The 19,528-nt window shown below is 32.6% G+C and overlaps 1 protein-coding gene across 1 annotated transcript; it reads left to right on the plus strand.

Annotated features, from left to right (window-relative positions):
* The first annotated feature begins 1,751 nt into the window (after positions 1 to 1,751).
* Positions 1,752 to 14,726, plus strand: LOC137923418 (putative transporter SVOPL). The gene is made up of 11 exons (XM_068766671.1): positions 1,752 to 2,032; positions 3,810 to 3,971; positions 4,832 to 4,994; positions 6,066 to 6,187; positions 7,277 to 7,521; positions 8,463 to 8,602; positions 9,748 to 9,874; positions 10,889 to 10,984; positions 12,133 to 12,323; positions 14,065 to 14,192; positions 14,574 to 14,726. The coding sequence occupies exons 1-11, from the start codon at positions 1,966 to 1,968 to the stop codon at positions 14,681 to 14,683; spliced, it is 1,551 nt and encodes a 516-aa protein (XP_068622772.1). The 5' UTR covers positions 1,752 to 1,965; the 3' UTR covers positions 14,684 to 14,726.
* The last annotated feature ends 4,802 nt before the right edge of the window (positions 14,727 to 19,528 follow it).

The raw sequence follows: 19,528 nt of genomic DNA on the forward strand, positions 1-19,528 counted from the left end.
GTGAGTCCGGTCTAAACGATGACGTCACCGCCACATCCTCAAATGTTGTATCTTGTTCCCCTACGTATCTAACGTAAGTATTCAAGCAAGACCAACGTTCCTAAAAATGTTCAAAACGATTGCGCAAAACGAGATAAAAAGAAACAATAGTTGAGCTAAAATTAAAAAAGTAAATGAAGTGTAAAAATAAGGCAATTAAATAAAATAAAACATATAAAAATGTATACCTAGAATAGATTCAAAACGTGATACAAAATAAAAACAAAGAAATTAGTAGTATTAGTAGAAGAGTATATCTTATAAGAAGAAAGAATTGTATCGGATAAAAAGAAAAATGGATATGAAATGGAAAGAAAGAAGAATTGCAGAAAGAAAGAAAATAAAGGAATCAAAGATCATAGGACGAACGATAGAAGAGCGTTTAAATAAAAATATAACATGAAAAATTATTAAACAAAAACAAAGTCACTGTCCCACAACAGCTAGGGATACGAAGGGTCCCCATAGAATGGGACATTTTAAAAAAAACATAAGTATCCGTCTAGTTACATTTAGTTACGTAATTTTTATGCAGATATTATTCTTAAAACTGCATTACATAATTGCAATCGTAGATTAAAAGTTCAATGATCGATAAATGTTAGCCTTGAATAAATAATAAAATGTATAATATTGGATAAGCGATTTAGATTGATAATAACAGTGTTATCGAGAACCGATATACTTTATCTGATGGCGGAAAAAAATTCTATCATTTGACCCAGAAATAGTTAGAATACCTGATTCCGCATTAGTATGTTACGAAGCTACTTTATGTGATACTCGTATCTATCTATTCTAAAATGAACCGAGACCTCTAATCTCTTTTCCAGGATTATATCTACATTCAAATATTTTAAATTTTCTGTAGATGATTTAACATACAATCCCAGCGTTTCTTAGATGTTGCAGTAAGATAATGAAGAAGGTTATAAATAGACAAATAAGGTTGAGTAAAAACTAAATATCAAGTCAGATTGTAAGTCAAATGAATAAAAAAATGTAACAGAGTATACCAAAAATAAATTAGAATAAAAATGTAGGTCAAAGAAATTTAAGTAAGAAAATGTTGTTACTGCGATACTGTGGAAATTGTGGAATAGAGAGTTAGCTAAGATACAGATAGAGGAGAAGAATATAAAAATACGAAGTAAATTTTGATAGAAGACAGAAGAAGAGAGGTAAAAAAATGCGATTCATAGAAGAGAAGAATTAAACATTAGAAATGATTGAAAAAAAGTCTCAGACCCTCCCAAGATAATGTTAAAAAATCTCCAAATAAAGAGGGCTAGAAACAACATATATTCATAACACTTATTCGTTTTCAAGCAAAAATGAACAAAATTCCTAATGTTTAATATTTTCAATCTCGGGAATTGAACCCGGGACATATAATCGTTGGTTCAGGTCCTCTGCCGCTAAACAACCATTGCCTAATAACTGTCAACTTTTAAAGAAAATACAAAATTATTAGATCAACAAAAAACAGTATGGTAATTTTCATTATAGATTTATTTTTTATTTTAAAAAGTTAAAGGTGTTATTTTATGTTTCTTTTTTTGTAATAACAAGATAGTACACAACCACACAATTTTGTTAAACAAATTTTAATATTTACGAAGTCAATGGCGGTTGTCAACAACAGATCGGTTAAATGCAAAACAGATCACAATTACCCACTACCATAAATTATATTTCAGCCGGCTGTCGCGAGGTGCAATTAGATTTTTCTTATCGACGCATTACACGTGCAAAATTATATCAAATACTATCTCAAACTCCTGTTTAGATAAGGTCATGCGCCGAAAAGTTTTTTATCATTCAATATCTTCCTAGTTACAAACGTGTGTAGTAAAAATATGCCTAAGACATATTAAAATTTGCAAATATATATTTTATTGTGATTTATTTTTGAGATTTTAAAACATGACTAATTCTCAAAAGATTCGTGATAATGGTAATGTGGCGTTCGAAGATGCTCTCAACATGGCTGGTAAGTTTTTTAAATAAAGTTTTTATAGTGGCTAGGAGACGATAGTCTGACAATGTTTGAAGACGAAGGTCTTTGTCCAATGTGTGTCACCGGTGATGAGGTACGGATTCCAGACGTGGTCACTTACGCCGGACTTCAAGGTCACTCAGAGGGCAATGGAAAGGTCTTTGCCCAGAGTTTCACTGCGAGATCGAATCACAAATGAGGAGATCTGCAGAAGACTCAAGACCACTGACGTAGCTCGAAGAATTACTCGTCTTAAGTGGCAGTGGGGGGATTTCCGAGTGGCGACCTCAAGCCAGTAGATGGGTCCCCAATAAGTGGACCGACGACCTATTTAATATCGCAGGATGCAAGCAGCGCTGGACAGGTCATGGCGATCATAGTGGAGGCCTATGACTTGCAGTGAGCGTGCATTGGATAAAAATAATAAGTAAACTACAATCAGGCAACATTACAGGACTAGCACTACAAAAGAAACTTTGATTTGACAGTTTTATTACTATAACTAGAGTGACCAGAAAGTAATGTTTCTATCGAAATACTTCACAGAAAAACTGAAAGATCTTTACCGCTCCGGTATTGAAATTTTTATACCAGATGTCAAATGGGTGTTGATAACGAAGATGAATATATTGTTGATTAAAAATAAATACTTATTAAAAATGTGGTGGTGAATTTAACTTAAGGAAGCATTACTTTCTGGTCTCCCTAATATTTACCTTATCTGATACATTCGAATAGGAATGCTAAAGGCGTGACAATCTAAAACGCGGTCTTTCTTTAGATGACATAACAAAACTTACTTCGTCAGTTATCTTTGATATAAATGTCTTTAATAAAGTAATTGTGGAGTTAATAACTTCATCTGCCTGTTAACTTATTTCTGATATTATCCAGTTCAGATCTCTTTTGTAGTAAGATAAGAAGTAGCCAATTTGATTAAGACTGAAATCAAATTGTCGTACCACCCCACAATTCTTAATAAATTTAAGAAGGTTCCAAACATATCTTAACCATGAAAATAAATTAATAAAAGTAGGAAAAAACCCCGCCCCAAAACAAAATATGGGTACAAGAGCTCCCCAATAGCGGGTGCCAAAAAAACATCATTATTTTTTCATAACATTTGTAAAATATTCGTTATAAATACGCCTATTTTAGCGATATTTATTGTTAAACAAATACGGTGATAAGGATCACTGAAGTATTTTAAAAAAGGAACTTTTAACAGTTATTTTTTAAAACTTTTTATTACAAGAAAAAAACGTTTACAGTTACCTACCAAAGAAGTTACTAATTTTATAGAACCTATAGAAAGGTATAAAAAGCTACCCGCCGTATCTCCTAGTTTTTTCTGCTAGAATAAATCTCTCTGGTATTGACCATTCTTACCAGGTATCCTACCTCAATTTGTCTCGCAACTATCATCGTCATGATTTCAGCGATAAGACCTCTGCTGCTGGACCCTGGACATCTTCACAGATCAAGCACTTCCAGTGCAATAAATTAGAACCAGACTGCGTTCAGCGTCGTTCAATTTGTGAGCAGATGTCCTATTCTGACCTTGCCAGTCTGTGGTCTCGGCTCCAGATCGTTAAGACCCTGCCGACCATCTGTTCCACGCGAAATGTAGCTTGCCAAGTGCTATTCAACTTGCCAATCTACTGTACTATGTCGGTTACTCCCTTTAGTCAACGGATACTGTAGTCGGAACAATAGAACCTGATTCTCAAGCGTCATATCCTCAATTAATTCAGTAAACCATTTCTTTCAGGTTTCGGCTGGTACAGCTACGCAATAACAGCCTTAAGTGGGTTCAGTACCATTGCGTTCGCTTGCATCGTCTTCAGTACTACCTTCATTATACCCACAAGCGCATGCGAACTGGGTACTACAAGCGCTCAGCAAGGCTTACTTGCCTCAATACCAATAATATGTAAGTTACTTACGACTTGTGCTATCTCACTGACTTGCCTCTATAGATAAAACTATCACATAGAATCAATATTTATAACCTAAAAAAACCGCCAAAATTTTAAGTGCGTTGTTTTGCACAGTTCATTTAATAATATTTTCTATGATAAATACTTAACAATCATAATATATATCAATATAAATCAGATATATTTGTATTTATAATAACATTGTTATTATAAAGAATAGATAAATAGAGTGTATAAGAGTATGAAGGTGTCCGATGGCAAAATTCTTATTTTAAATTAAATTTAAAATAAAATTACTATACATAAATATATATTTTAGTAAAAAAAATAAAAAGAAAAACTATGCGGATATTATTTATAAATAATATTATTGAAATATTATCATGTCGGACATTTGAAGACTTCTCATACATTCCTCCCTCTTGAGTAAATAGCAACAACAAATCTAGCTTGATGATTTTTCCACGTTCTTTTTTAATTCATCAAGATAAAGAGATATTCATTTTAACATGTTTCGTTCATTCTTATTTCTCCCGCACATTATTTTTCATTCCTATTCATTCTTTTACCTTTCATACATCGCATCTTTTCCGTCGCCATTCCTTACTGACTGCTACTTTAATATACTTATTTTGTTATTTATTTATTTAACATTTTACATGCCTTTAATTTCTAATTTTTCTTTTATTGTTTATATCTATGTTACAATTTTGATACATAATCTCTTAGTCATAATTTACAATTTAATTTCTTTTCCTACTATTATTGCATTTTATTATGTTTTGTTACTTTCCTATGATTACAGTAGTACATACTTAATTTGTAATAAAATTGATTCTTGCTATTATAACAGGGATCATAGCAGGCAATATGGTTTGTGGATTCCTTGGCGATAAGTACGGGCGGCGTCAGATGCTGTTATATACACTCCTCTCAGCAGCGACAGTCAACGCACTTGCCAGCCTATCTCCTAACTGGGTTGTGCTCATTATTCTGCTGTCTGTGGCAGCCTTTTGGTAAGCTCTTCATTAAGTAAGAAAAGGACCAATATTTAGCCACTTTCGCACATGCAGTGCACTTTTTTATAATATATATGTTGATAATCTATGGGATAGGCGTATATACAACAGTGAAGGATTAACGGCTGGAATGATAATGAATAAAGTCAGTGCGACTTGTTGGATATTATTTATCTTTTAAATTTTGGTTTGAAAGTTTTACTTGTAACATTATATATACGGTACTAGTTTAAGAAAATAGAATAAAAATAAAATTGTAAAATAAAGAATAGATGTAAAATAACCAAATGTCACTTGTAATATTAAGAACTGAGGTGAAGAATGAGAGAAGACGAAAGAAAAGAATGTAATATTATATACATAATAAAAAACATTTAAGTTAAACGGTTTTTTGATACCTATATTGTGGTGGTTGTGGAAAAATATGTACCTAGTCCGCCATATTGGAACGGCGTCCATCTTGAATTTTAAATTTCGACATAATCATCGTCTTGACCTTTCATTTGATACCCATATTGAGGGGGTTAAGGAAAAATACGTAATCCGCCATTTCGTATCGGTGGCCATCTTAGATTTATAATGTTATTGATTTTATTATATTGTATTTTCATCTAAATTAAATGTGTGTACCAAATTTCAGATCAATCTCACAACGGGAAGGTGCTTAAATTTCAATTTCTAATTTTGATCCAAATAAATTCCGTACGGGTCGTACTAAATAAAACCGTTTGAAAAGATAAAGAGTGAAAGATATTGTGATGCTTGGCAGTAGAGTGAATGAATGATAATGTGACGTATGAAAGAAGAAATAAATTAAGACTGTGAATAACTCATAATAAACAAATATTCTTAACTTTACACATGTTAGGGGTGCACGAGAGGCCTTCAATAAAGGGGGCCAAAAAATATGTATATACCGTGTTCTTCGTGATATTTAAATTCACGTTGAGATTATGTTTAGTTATAATTTACTTTTTGCGTGTATTTATTATATTTTACTTTACATGTGTTTGTGTGTATTGAAATTAGTTATCAAATAACTAATTTACTATGTCTTTTGTTTCTTAGTGCCGCTGGAATAATTTCTTTAGCCATGACATTCGTGAGCGAATGTGTACCAGCATTGAAACGTAACGTGGTGGTGTTGCTGGTGACCAGTTTATTTTTAACATCCCAGGGGGTGATGGCGCGTAAGTTACATTTCCATTTTTTACGTAATGACTAAAAAACTATAAAACTTTAAAAATACGGAACTATATTTCTTAAGAGCAACTGTTGAGTTTCTCACCGGTTCTTCTTCGCAGAACTGTCTTCCGAGCTGGTGGTAGTTTCCTGTAGGGACAACAATGCCGATATTTTATGTTAATAGACGACACAAACTAATAATATTTTGATGAAACCTTGGTCTTGCCTGCATAAACATTTGTTTTAATATTAAACCTTAGTGATTATTTTATCGTATTCAGTGTAGATTTTTGGCTTAATTTTTTTATAATTATCTTGTCTGCACGCGTGTAATTTTGATGCAAAATAAATGTTTATCATGTATTTAGTTACATCACATACTTGATAAACTTAATGATATCTTTGTGACGGCCTGAACAAGTGGTAAAATCACTTGAATAACAATTATCTTTTATTAAAGAGAATTTTTTATAAACACCTAATTGTTGACAGAAGAGAAACAATTGGAAGTCCTTTTAGTGGTTTAGATACCAACACACCGATGTACAGACACATCGTATCTAACAATATAGTAGTATGTAGCAACCAGAACCGTAGTTCCTGACCCCATGATCTTGGCTACACTGTTTCCCAAGTCACATCTGCAGCGTTCGAAGGCTCGCTTGAGGGATTTCCGGGAAGTCTCAGCTTAGATTGCATCACTTTACTGCATTACTTAGTTGAGAAGCCATCGAGCTCTTAATAATCTAGGGAGGGAGACTAAAGGAGAAGGGAGTTCGGCTTGTGCTGTCACTTGAACATGAGGTAGAACAGGCAGAACTACTTGTTCGGTTGCTACTGCCTAATATTACTAGAACTTCAGGAGACGTTAGAGCGGGAGAAAATGGTGGAAGAAAGTCATATTTCGAGCCTTCAAGTATCCCGAACCCTTAAACTTACTCCTTATGATCATCATGTCAGTCGATTACCTCAAAAATCACCCTGATGACCGATCAGAACATGAAGTCATGTAACCTTGACTGTGTCCAGTTTTTAAATGAATTATTATTTTTACCTTATAACATTAAAATGTAATCTTTATTGTATTTTTTCAGTTATCGCAATACCCATTATACCACTATCGTTCTCAATCTATCTACCCGTATTTGGTATTTACTGGAACTCCTGGAGGACTTTGCTCCTTGTCTACTCCGTTCCAAGTCTTCTTGCAGCTTTGGGACTTCTCTTCGTGACGGAAAGCCCTAAATACATGTTCGCACGAGGACAGGAGCAAGACGCAATAGATATCATCAGAACCATCCATAGATTGAACCATCAGAAATCGGCGGGAAATTTAAATGTAATTATTTATTACTACGTACTATTTACCTTTGTTTATCGCTAGATGGCGTTGAAGCAAGCTGTCATCACTTTAAAAAAAAATTCTCTTATCGACATAGGATGATATTTTTATTGACGTCAAAATGAATCTTCTAGGCTAGAGAAACTTGGCAGAAATACATATAAATATAAAAGAATATTAAATCACTTATGTAAAAGATAAGAGATGATGATTTATTCAACAACAGAACTGTTAAAATAACTTTTGTTGATAGTAAATTTTTTTGCATCAAAATAATTATTATTTACTATCTATCCCTGTAGATTTTGTGCTGCCAGATGTAATGTATTCACATCACAATTGAAAAAAATGTGTAACATTTTTCGTAGTGATCACTTTATACAGGATGATTAGAAATAGGTGTAATTGCTTTTAAGTCTTTTGTGCACAAGTAAAAATATACATTCGTACTTAAAATCTTTTTTATCTGTAACCAATCTTCCTGTTTACACTTAAATAAAAAAAATAATGTGTTTCATTCACACCTTTCAAGCTTTATACCTATGACCGATCATCCTGTATAAGGTAAGATAAACTATGGTTCATTTAGAATTTTACATACACTTATTTTATTTTGCTAAAATAAGTTTTTTTAGCAAAAGCCTTGGTATAAAAGAATATGTCAAATTTTGATCACTATATTAACATAATCTATAAATGTTAATAATTTTAAGTTGATTTAATTTTTAATTTACGTTTCGGACATTGTATTGCAATTATTACGAATTGTATTTATATTATACACTGTAATTTGAACGGATAATTCCATATTTATATATTATTTCGTATAATCAAATTTATATTATTTTTATAACGCAATTTGATTTTAATTATTAATTTATTATTTGATAATAATAATATTGTATTGTTGGTTCATCTTAGTAAACCAATTATTTCAGATTGAAAATTTGATAATGGAAACACAGGAGTTTAGCGGACCGAATGAAAAAGAATCAACCAGAGATAGGATTCTTCCGCTTTTTAAAATGCCGCTTCTTAAATACACAACTGTAATGACCGTACTCTTTATGTGTCAGCAGTAAGTATAGTTTTTTTTTTTTTAACCAGACGATATTATCATCATTATCATTTTAACCAACGAGCAGTGATAGTCCAGCGGTATAGGACTGAGACTTGCGATCGTAGGTTGCGGATTCGATTCCCGGGGTACAAACTTATATAACTCAATTTGTGCAAAGAAAAATATAAGATTGTCACTGCTCACAAACAAGTTACACGAGGATAGGCAGCAACATCCTATGCGTACTATAATAACACACTGCAATCGCTAATCTTTCGGCCATGCATGGCAGTTAAAGTATATCTACTAATAGATATCTACAGGGAGGCCTAGGCCTTGCAGCGAGCGTCCATGATCTGAAACGATGACTTGCACTGTAGGACATAAGCCTCTCCGACAGATTTCAACTTTTTCTTTTTAATCTATTTTATGTCTGACTCGCAAGGTGTTATATTCGTATGGTATGGTAATAAATGCAATAGGTTAAAATAAAACGAACACTAAAATATAGAAATAAAAGGAATATAGTAGGACCAAAAACAGTGTAATAAATAGTATAATATAAGATGATTATTACAAAGAAAATACGTGTTAAATATTTGAACAATAACTACTGTTGCAAAATAAAATAGTAAGGAAACCTAGAATGTAGTGGTTGAGGATGGATGTATGGCTAAAGGAATGAAAGAGAAAGACTGGGAAAATTGTAGAATGAAAGAAACAGTATGACAGATAAGATGATATATGAAAGAGAAGAATGATAATAATAAAAAATATGAATAAATTACTAGAATTAAAAAGTCCCTGTCCCACACGAGATAGGGGAACGAGAGGTCCCCAACAGCGGGGACCATAAAAAAAAGGTGTTATATTTGTAGAGAAGAAGGAAGTGGAAGCTCCTCAACAATACATCTTTTAAAATAGTTTGATAATACAGATTTTGCAACACACATGTTCTGTCACATATGGCCTAAACAAAAATAAAATAATCAATCGACGTCATTGCAAGGATTCTTCTCGTTTAAATATTCGTTTGTTGTATAATATGCCTTTTTCTTTATTCTATAAACGTTAATTTAATAATATTTTGTGATTAAAAATAATTTGTTCTTATGTGTAATAATATTCAACGCTATTCAATAATATTTTTTATAATTACTCAGGTTAGGAGCTTTCACAGTTTGGTTGCCAATTATAGCAAATCAATTTATAAGAGTCGTGCGAACTGGTGAAGGAATGGACAAAAGCATCTGCGGTCTCATCAGCGACAGTCGGAGTATACCAGCTGATGTAAGCCTTTTGGCTCCTAATTTTCTTTCAAAAGCATAAAATTTTAATCTAAAATAATTATATCTCTATACACAAAACAAACATGAAGTGTTTCTAGCATATAAGCTCTATGTTTGGTACTAATCGGTGTAACATTACTCCTGAGGATGCCCCGTGGGGTGAAACACGTGTTAAGTGATTTAACGGTGGTAGTTGTGTAATTTGCATTGTTTGCCGCATGCGCATTTATCAGCGGGCTAATGGACGGTGAACTTTATTGCACGACTACTGCTGCATGGCGGAAGTAGCTATATATTGGTCCTATTCTTATCTATCATATAGGACACAAGCTAGTCCCTGTTCAGATACAATAGATAACGTAATTAAAGAATATATACTATATGCATTATTATTATATAAGGTGTCTAGTGTGGCCTCCAAAAGCCGGTAGACGCGACGTGGGTAAGCCCTCCAATAGGTGAACTAACGACATAGTTACGATCGCGGGAAGTCACTGTATACCGGCAGCACAGAACTGGTCATGGTGTCGATCTTTAAGAGAGACCTATGCCGTGCTGTGGGCGTCCATCAGCTGGAATGAGGAAGAATAAGGTGTCTCATATGAGTTGTGGTAGTCTAGTGATTGACACAACGGACCCTTCGATTGGAGGTCGTGGGTTTGATTCCCACCAGGGATTACTGTAGCTATATAATCGTCTCTATGTGTGCTGGTTTAAAACCAAAATGTTCAACTTTCGTATTAAGACACCGTAATATGTTATCTGTGAGGTCGATTCAAAAATTAAGAGTTCCGCATATGAACCAACATCACTGACATAGCAAGAAGACTGGCTCATCTAAAATGGCACTGGACGGAGCACATCGCTCGTTCAAACTAAGGGCCATATGCCTCTCTCACAGATTTACAAAAAGAATGATTAGAAGCAACAAACTTTAATAAATATAGGGTTTTTACTCCTTTAAACTTAACATTTTCAGGCTAAGTAAATGGAAATATATACTTATTGTTTACAGCCAAACACAGTGCCGTGTTCTCTGAACATAGTATCGCTTCTCTTCGTGATGGTTGTGAGTTTAATTCAGTCCATCGCGAACGCGCTACTCAGTTTGGTAAGATATTATTTAAATCATCATTAATTCCAGACATATGATCTGTTCATACATAAAAAGATCTTTATTCGTGTTAACTACATTATAAGTAGTAAACCACCGCCGGGTTTAAACGGTGAACTGTTGAGAAAAGCCGGCCAAAAACTCAACAGTTGCTGTTTTAAATTAAATTTAACAATTTATTATGTGCACATCATTTTGGTTTCGAGTCTTTTTTTTTTAATTTTCTCCTTTTCCCCAAAAGATGGCAGCACTTGTTTCTAATTGCGCCATGCTATCAAAACTCGGGGATTCCCTTTCTAACTAATAATCAACGCAATTTAAATATAGTTTTATTTTCACTTTGTTCTGCTAATTTTAGAGTTCAGTTTCAATTACGTAGTGTGTTGTAATGTAGTGTGTTGTGTTTTTTTAAAATAAATTAACTAGTAATGTGTATTTTTTTAATTTTTACGTGTTGTTTCTGGTTACAAAAAAGGTATATATTTTTCCAATTTATTTATTGTCAGAATTATATTATTTTTGTATTTTAAATGTTTACTTTGTTCAATTTTCTTTTTAAAAAGTAGTATTTTCGTGACCCTTGAACCTATCTTCGATCTTTACATGGTTTGCTATAGAAAATTTTAATTTCACTTTGCGGCGTTTCAATTTGCGTCGTGTTTTTTTTTGGGCATAACCACGAAGCAAAGTGAGGTATTGGTGTATATCTCCCACAGATATCTTCCGGTAAGGCCTATGTCTCACGTCTATGGTCTGAAACGACATTGATTGTTGAAAATTACTAGTGGATGTGGAAAATAAAATAATGTTATATATTTCAGAGGGATCGCTTCACACAGAATGTTTTGTAAATAAGTGTAAACGCTCGAAAGATTTTTGTTATAAGCGTTTTCAATGCTTGGATAGCTAAATATGAAAATTAATTATTATTTACTATTTTATTTATCCTGAAAGAAGTTCTTGGCCTGTAGTATCCTGACAGAATATTTATATATTACGTGTAGTTGTCTAATATAACAACTAGCGCCATCTATCGACTCCGGCCGTAAATATACAAGCCTTTTGCTGAAAAATGAGATATACATTCGCCTCGTTGAAGCTTTTATTTATATAAAGAAATATAATTAATGTTATTTATGTTTCAGATCGTAAACCGTCTGGGACGACGAAACATGGCGATAATACTGACTATCGTGTGCGGTACTTGCGGTATCGTGACAAATCTAGTGCCCAACGCCTACGCCAGTGCTGCTATCTTCATTGTATTTATGGTCGGAATTTTGGTTTTCAGTCTTCACTCAGCCATAGCGGTCGTTCTTTTTCCTACTCATCTCAGGTAAGCATCGAAAATTAAAAAAATAACTTACATATATATATATGTGTGTGTATATTATCTAATCACTAATTCCTAATCTTTGAGGACAAAGAAAGAAAGAAAAAAGATATTTATTATCAGTTTATCATAAAATTAGTACAGAAAAGAATTAAAAGTGTATTAATTTTATTTAAAGGTTTTTTAAAATTCTACTCCAAATAGATTTAAGAAGCCGTTCAAATATTTATTTTGGCCTAATAAAAATGATCAAGAATGTATTTTTCCAAATAACCTATAACAGTGCGGAACACGAAAAGCGGAAGGAGGACAGCTAGTTACATTATACTTGATGTAGTCCAGCTGTGACTAGAGGAATGAGACTTGGGATAGTAGGTCGCAGGTTCGATTTCGGAGATAAAATCTTATATAATTCACACTAGTCCATTAATTATATAGCTAAGTAAGGTACTAATATACAGCTACTTCCGCTATACAGCAGTAGTCGTGCAATGAAGTGCACCGCCCGCCAGCCCGCTAAAAAATGCGCGTGCGGCAAACAATGCGAAACACAACTACCACCGTTAATTTACTCTACACGTGTTTCACCCCTCCACGGGGCATCCTCAGGATCTCCTGAGGCTGCTACATAGCGAAAGTAGCTATATATTAGTCTCTGTGTCTTAGGATGGACTTCCGCAAGGTAACGCCTGAATCTATTAGATATCAATTATATAGGATTGGCTTTATTGGTTGAGCAGTGCTCACAAACAAGTTTTCAGAGAATGATCAACAGCGTTCTCTACATACCTGCCGTTCGTGCTGGTATATACTACCATAGATATCTTTGGATATGTCTACCTTGCAGTGGGCGTTTATGGGCTGCAACGACGATAGATTCTAAAATAGCAGTGAGCAAGGCATATCGGTCGTGCAAGCGACCACGAAACGGTAGACGCAGTGTGGGTAGACCCTCCACTAGGACCGACAACATAGTTAAGATCACGAGAAGTCCGGTCCGGACCGGTCATCTTGGCGATCTTTGGAGGCCTTTTTCATACAGTAGACGTCATATTTTCTTCTTTACAACTATTGTAAAGGAGAAAATATGTAAGCTATGTATCAGCAACTGAATGTCCCAATGTAGGGTGGTGAGTGACACTGTTAATAGAAACAAAACAGTATAGATAAGTAGGTACCAAATAAACTGCACATAAAATAACTAGTCAATTAATAATAGCAAAAATTAAATAAGAAAAGTGTAGTAATGTATTAAGAAAGCACAACCCAAAGAAAACTATGTTAAAAAAATATGGAATATGTAAATAATAAAATAAAGAATAAAAAAATGTACCTAGCCACCTAAGAGTAATAAGATGATGGAAGGAAGGCGATAAAAGCAATAAGGAATGAAAGAACAAAATGAAAGATATTGTGATGGGAATAAGGTAAATAAAAGAAATTGAGAAGTATGACAGTAAGCGAAGAATAAAAATGAAAAATCTGAAAAACTTATTTGTAAACAAAGACCCTGATCCCAACAAATTAGAGGTACGAGAGGCCTCCCATAGGGGGGGCCAAAAAAAAAATATCCCAATGATTTCTCTTACCGATGACTATTCAAAGTTAATGGTATTTATATAGGTAGCTTAAGTTAGTTTTTAGTCTATAGAACCATATACAATAGATAAATCATAAAACTGCACACAGTCTTATGATGTCAATTGATTTACGAAGAAATTAATAAAAAATAATATTGTTTCAGAGCTTTCGCTGTGGCATTCACCATGAACGGTAGTAGAATGGGAGGAATAGCTTCTATTCAGATCCTAAAACTACTTCTCGACGTGAACTGCGAAGCCGGATTTTATTTATTCAATTCTATATTCACTGGTGCGTATATAACCACAATATATTTCATGTTTTATTAAAAACAATATACATGAAGCAATGTATGTCGTACAACTGTTAAAGTTATTGAACACTTGATAAAAAAAAAAACTTTGAGTTTCTTGTGGGCTCTTTTTCTCATTTTTAAGTACAGGGATACCTCATAGAGGAGTTCAATCTTAATCTTCTTTATAATCAATTCTTCTGGTAATCTCCTCACTACGTTCATGATTGGTCTTGTAGCGAAATAATCACAGTTGTCAAAATGCTTTCGCTTATCTGTCAATCCATCGGTCTACGCATGCGCAAAAACTAAGGCTGCTTTGCTTGCTTTTGGTTTTTAAAAAACAAATTAAATCGAGATATTCTTTCTTTTGTTTACAGCCTCTGCTATTCTTTTACTGTTCTTACCGGACGACAGATTTTTACGCAAGCCTCAACCAACGAAACAAGATGAAACGGAAAAAATTTTAGAGAAAACTTTTAATTCGTAATTTAATTTTATATTTATTATAATAATGTAAATAAATAAATTTTATGAGATGTAGCATCAACTAATTTAAGCGTTTTATTTATAGCCAGCTGTGCCCGCGAATTAAAAAAAAAACTATTTAGTTTATTTAGTTACTTTATCGTTAAAGAATTTAAAAACAAAATTAGTTTAAGTTGCTCTAAAGTACATTAACTACTTGCCAGTATAAGCTTGAACAAACAGGTAGACATAAAGACAGAAATTTTAAAATTGTAATTTTGGTATATTTACCGAAAAATATATCCCCAAACATGTAGTAAAAAGCAGTTATTTTATATTACAAACAAACGCACAAACTTCAATTTTATTTATTCATATAGATTATAGCACCATAGAATTTAGTTATTTATTTAAAATATTTATGTCATAATAAATTACATTCGTAAAACTTGCCTTGATTCATTTCTCATCTGATACAAGTAATAAAAGAGAAAATGAATGTATACTTCATTTTTACTGTTTTTGAAATTAGAATGAGTAATTTTAGTATGCCGTTGACAGCTGCACATGTTATAGACTGTGTTACTGTTGAAAATATGCTTCTCTTTAAATATCATAATAATTAAATGATAAAAATAAAAAGAAAATAACCGAATTTTAACATTGTGTTACTATGAGCAGTAATAACATAGCGGTAGAAGACAGAATTGTGATCGCAGGTCGCAATTCAAACTTTGTGCTTTAATTATATAGGATTGCCACTTCTTAAAAACAAGTTTCCAGAGAATGGGCAGCAGAGTCCTCTGTGTACTTATATCAAACTGCGATCACCAACCCGGCTGCCAAGTTTGGTAATTAAAGTATGTCTTTGGGAGAGGCAGTTGCCTAGCAGTGGGTGTCTACAACTACTACTATAGGGTGTCTACTATAAGCTTAAATATTTAATGGAATCAGGCGTTACCTTGCATGAGTCCATCCTAAGTAAGAAAAGGACCAATATTTAGCCACTTCCGCACATGCGGTGGTAGTCGTGCAATGAAATGCACCGCCCGCCAGCCCGCTGATAAATGCGTATGCGGCAAACAATGCGATTTACACAACTGCCACCGTCAATTCACTCAACACGTGTTTCACCCCTCCACGGGGCATCTTCAGGAGTTATGTTATACCGATTAGTGCTAAACACAGAGTCTATAGTAGATCCCCTTTAAAGATAACTAATTAAGATATCTTTGGGAAAGCCTGTGCTTTGCTGTAGACGTCTATGGGTTGAAACGTGGACGACGTTTCTAAAAAAATATTTGAATTTATATCAGAAATTTCATAATTGTTATATGTCATTTTAATAATTAAACAAATTCCATTATTATCTTCGCAGTCCTTTCATCATTCTAAATTTAAATAATAAAACGTCGAAACACCATTTGAATGATAATAGAATTAAAAAAATATTCATTTTAATCTTTAAACATTATCTTATCTGTGCCAGATCGTCTTGTATATTACGTGTATTAGGCACAATCTATTTTTGAACTGTTAGGCAAATTTACCAAGAGGAAAAAATCCCGCCGATTTTTTAATCTGTTTTCCTCATTTACGCAAACAATTTGTATAGAATATTTACTTTATAAATAATTTTTAATTTATTAAACAATAATAGAAAAATAAATTCATGCCGTATCCGTGGATAGTTTTGTTATCATCAAAGCACAAGGGTGAAGAGGAATCGATATTTTGTCGCATGCGCAATGTACAACATTTCGAAAGCATGAACTTAACTGTCATGGTATCCTAGTACCGCCGCCCAGAGGTACGGAAGTTTTCTGCCCTCCACCAAACCCCGGAAAAACCTTTTTCACCATACAGAGAAGAAGAAAAGCTCTCTGTCAGCTCGAATAAATTATATTTATTTACATCAATCCTATCGATTCAACAACCATTAAAAATACAAAGAAAATGGAGTTATTTTTTTTCTACTCCTGGAAATATTATTGATACGTATAAACTTTTTTAAATTGTCTATATAACGAAAATAAGAGATGTTCTTTCATTTTGAGCGACATCTCACGGACTTTGTTCAAAATATGAAAATATCATCACTTAGTTTAAGTTTTAAACATTAATAATTATAATTAAAATATTAATATAACAAACTTTTATTATTTTATTTTATTTATTTATTTATTTATCATTTATTTCGGACGTTTGTCCATATTGGTTTTACAATAAAATATATGTAATTAATTAATTTAAATATTTGCCCGTACTCGTGCCGGCTACTTTAATTTATTAATTTTTAATTTAATTTATTTATGTATCATGAAATATAAAAAACCCAATTAGCATTTATTAGGTACATCATATTTTTTTCTCTTTATTAATTAACATGGCGTGTAAAATCTATCATGTTTAATTTAAAAAAATGTAAATAATTTCATATACTATATATTATATATTATATATATACTATATATTATAATAACAGCATAGTAAATATTTAACCGGATAAAATCGAAAGTCTTTCCCTGTTCACGGATGTGACGTCATCATTCTAGCATCCGCCATTTTGACCGGAGTTACTAGGAGCGCATCACTTGTATGCAGTTAAGAGTTTTCTCAATGAGTAGAAAATGTCAAGGGCACGGGAAGAACCACTTGTAGCATCCTTTCAGGAAATGAATAACCTCTTTGGTGTGGAGTGATCTAGGTGATTTGAATCATTTTTTTTAAAAAAACTTTTGAATTTGCAGCGACTTTTTTTCATTGAAGTTGAAGGAACGAAACCATGCTTTTTATTTTACATTACAACTTCTTAGTTTTTAGATAAATGTTGTATGTCTTTTATCTTTTATCTAAATAAGGCGTTGGGTTCGGCATTGCATATATGAAAGCTAAAACACTACCTATTATATACCATATCTGCTATTTACTAAGTATAAACATCACTAAAGTTAATTACTACTATTATTTAAAGATAAATGTTTATTTCACTCAACGTCTATCGCGTTTTAATTCTTCTTTTCATATTTTCAATTTAATTGTTCAGAATTTTAGAAGCACATGTATGTGTTTATTTGACGGTTGTAATATATATAATTATATATTAATGTGAATGTTTATCAGTTTGTCCTTTACAAAATCATTTGATCATTAGCAAAGTTGTGCATGAGCTCTCGAAGATGCTTTTCTGCCGTCTGAGTTGTTTTTTTTTTTAAACAAAAATGACACATATATATATGTTTATATATATATAGCTCGGCTTGGCCGGTTGCTACTGCCTGGCTAATGATACTACTATCACTTCGGAAACCATTAGCACTGGGTGAAGAAGTGGGGATAGAAAATCCACCAAAATTTCTATGTGGAATGCCGAAACAACTGTGCGATGCCCTTTTGTGCCGACCACGTCGATCATGATAAACGAAGTCCGAAGTACCAGCGTTGTGAATTACACATTTCACAAATCGTAACATGACAAAACAAATTATTGCAAATTTTCTTTTTCAAATGATAATGAAACGTCATAAATTATCAGATATGAGGGCGTAAGACAGCTTATGCATGTTTTGGAACTTTATTTTATGCATGTCATTGGTATAATGCAAAAAAATAATTAAAATCATTCTCCAAACGAAGAATTGACATTGTAAATTCCTTTCATATCAATTTCGAACTCAATATCTTGGATTTTCCTTAAAGTCAAAATAGCTTTATTATATTATATCATTACAATCACCTATAATCGTGAGATTATAATAAAGATTACATTAGTTTGTAATCCGCCATCTATTGACAACAACTTGCAACAATCTTTGTGGGGGTTTTTATTTTTTCTTAGACCTTCTATTACAAAAAAAAGAAGTTAAAAAGTTAGATAGCTAAAGAAAGTTAGGTAAAGAAGTTTCTCTAAAATTAGAATAATTCATTTTCAAACATCTTTATCGTGAACATAGTCTGAAATAGAATAATCTGTCTTTTGGCGGAACCGATAAAATATATTTCTTGAATTATCTGAAATAAATTTATCAATTATCATCTTTAAATGTTATTTATGTTAAATCTTTTATTAAACGGCCGTTTTTGGCCTCACGTACCTCTACCATATTTGAACTATAATATATATTTAAAACAATATTAACCTACTATTAAATTTGCCATTTAGTTTTATTTTTTTATATAAATATATTTAATTAACATTTAGTGTTTGTTTTGGTATTCTTTATAATATTGATTGTATTATTTCGTTAATTATCTACATAAATTACATCATTAATAGAAAAATCATAATTCTTCTTGTTTTTTAGCCAGCTGTAAGGCGTAGGCTTTTTCCAAAGATCGCCAGGATGACTGGTAATGCACTGCCCACATTTGCCCACGTGACGCTACCATAACTATGTCATCAGTCCACCTAGTGGGCGGATTACCCACGCAACGTCTACCGGCCTGTGGTCACCACTCGAGAACCTTTCAGCGACGAGCATTTCTTCGAGTATAATTTATAATTACACATGTAATTTTATATTTTTGTTTATTTACAATATATAAGTACATGTTAAAAACTAAACACTATTTATATTAAGTTATAAATCAGTCAAAAGTTAATTTTATTTCGCGGATAAGAACTTAATATAATACTTAATTATTTTTACTATACTTTTTTGAAAAAAAAAATCTTATTCGTCTTACCCTGACGTTGGGTGTTCTGCAGCTGAAATGAATTAGAGTTTCACAATTTCATTGTTGAAATAGGTTTTTAAATCCATTTAACAAAAAAAGATGTTTAATAGCATTAAATAAGCTAGAAAAGACTAGTTCTTTATCGTTTATCACAAATGTTTTAGATTTTTAGCACTACAATATTTGCGAA

Source organism: Battus philenor, unplaced genomic scaffold, assembly GCF_028537555.1.
Source record: "Battus philenor isolate CCGP_79_NKW_IND1 unplaced genomic scaffold, ilBatPhil1.0.hap1 SCAF_10, whole genome shotgun sequence".
Lineage (NCBI taxonomy): Eukaryota > Metazoa > Arthropoda > Insecta > Lepidoptera > Papilionidae > Battus > Battus philenor.

Excerpts from the sequence above, each read along its gene's own strand:
- LOC137923418 (XM_068766671.1), top strand. The coding sequence starts at position 1,966 with ATGACTAATTCTCAAAAGATTCGTGATAATGGTAATGTGGCGTTCGAA. Across the intron at positions 8,603-9,747 it reads GTACTCTTTATGTGTCAGCA|GTTAGGAGCTTTCACAGTTT; the intron begins GTAAGTATAGTT and ends ATAATTACTCAG. Across the intron at positions 12,324-14,064 it reads CTTTTTCCTACTCATCTCAG|AGCTTTCGCTGTGGCATTCA; the intron begins GTAAGCATCGAA and ends ATATTGTTTCAG.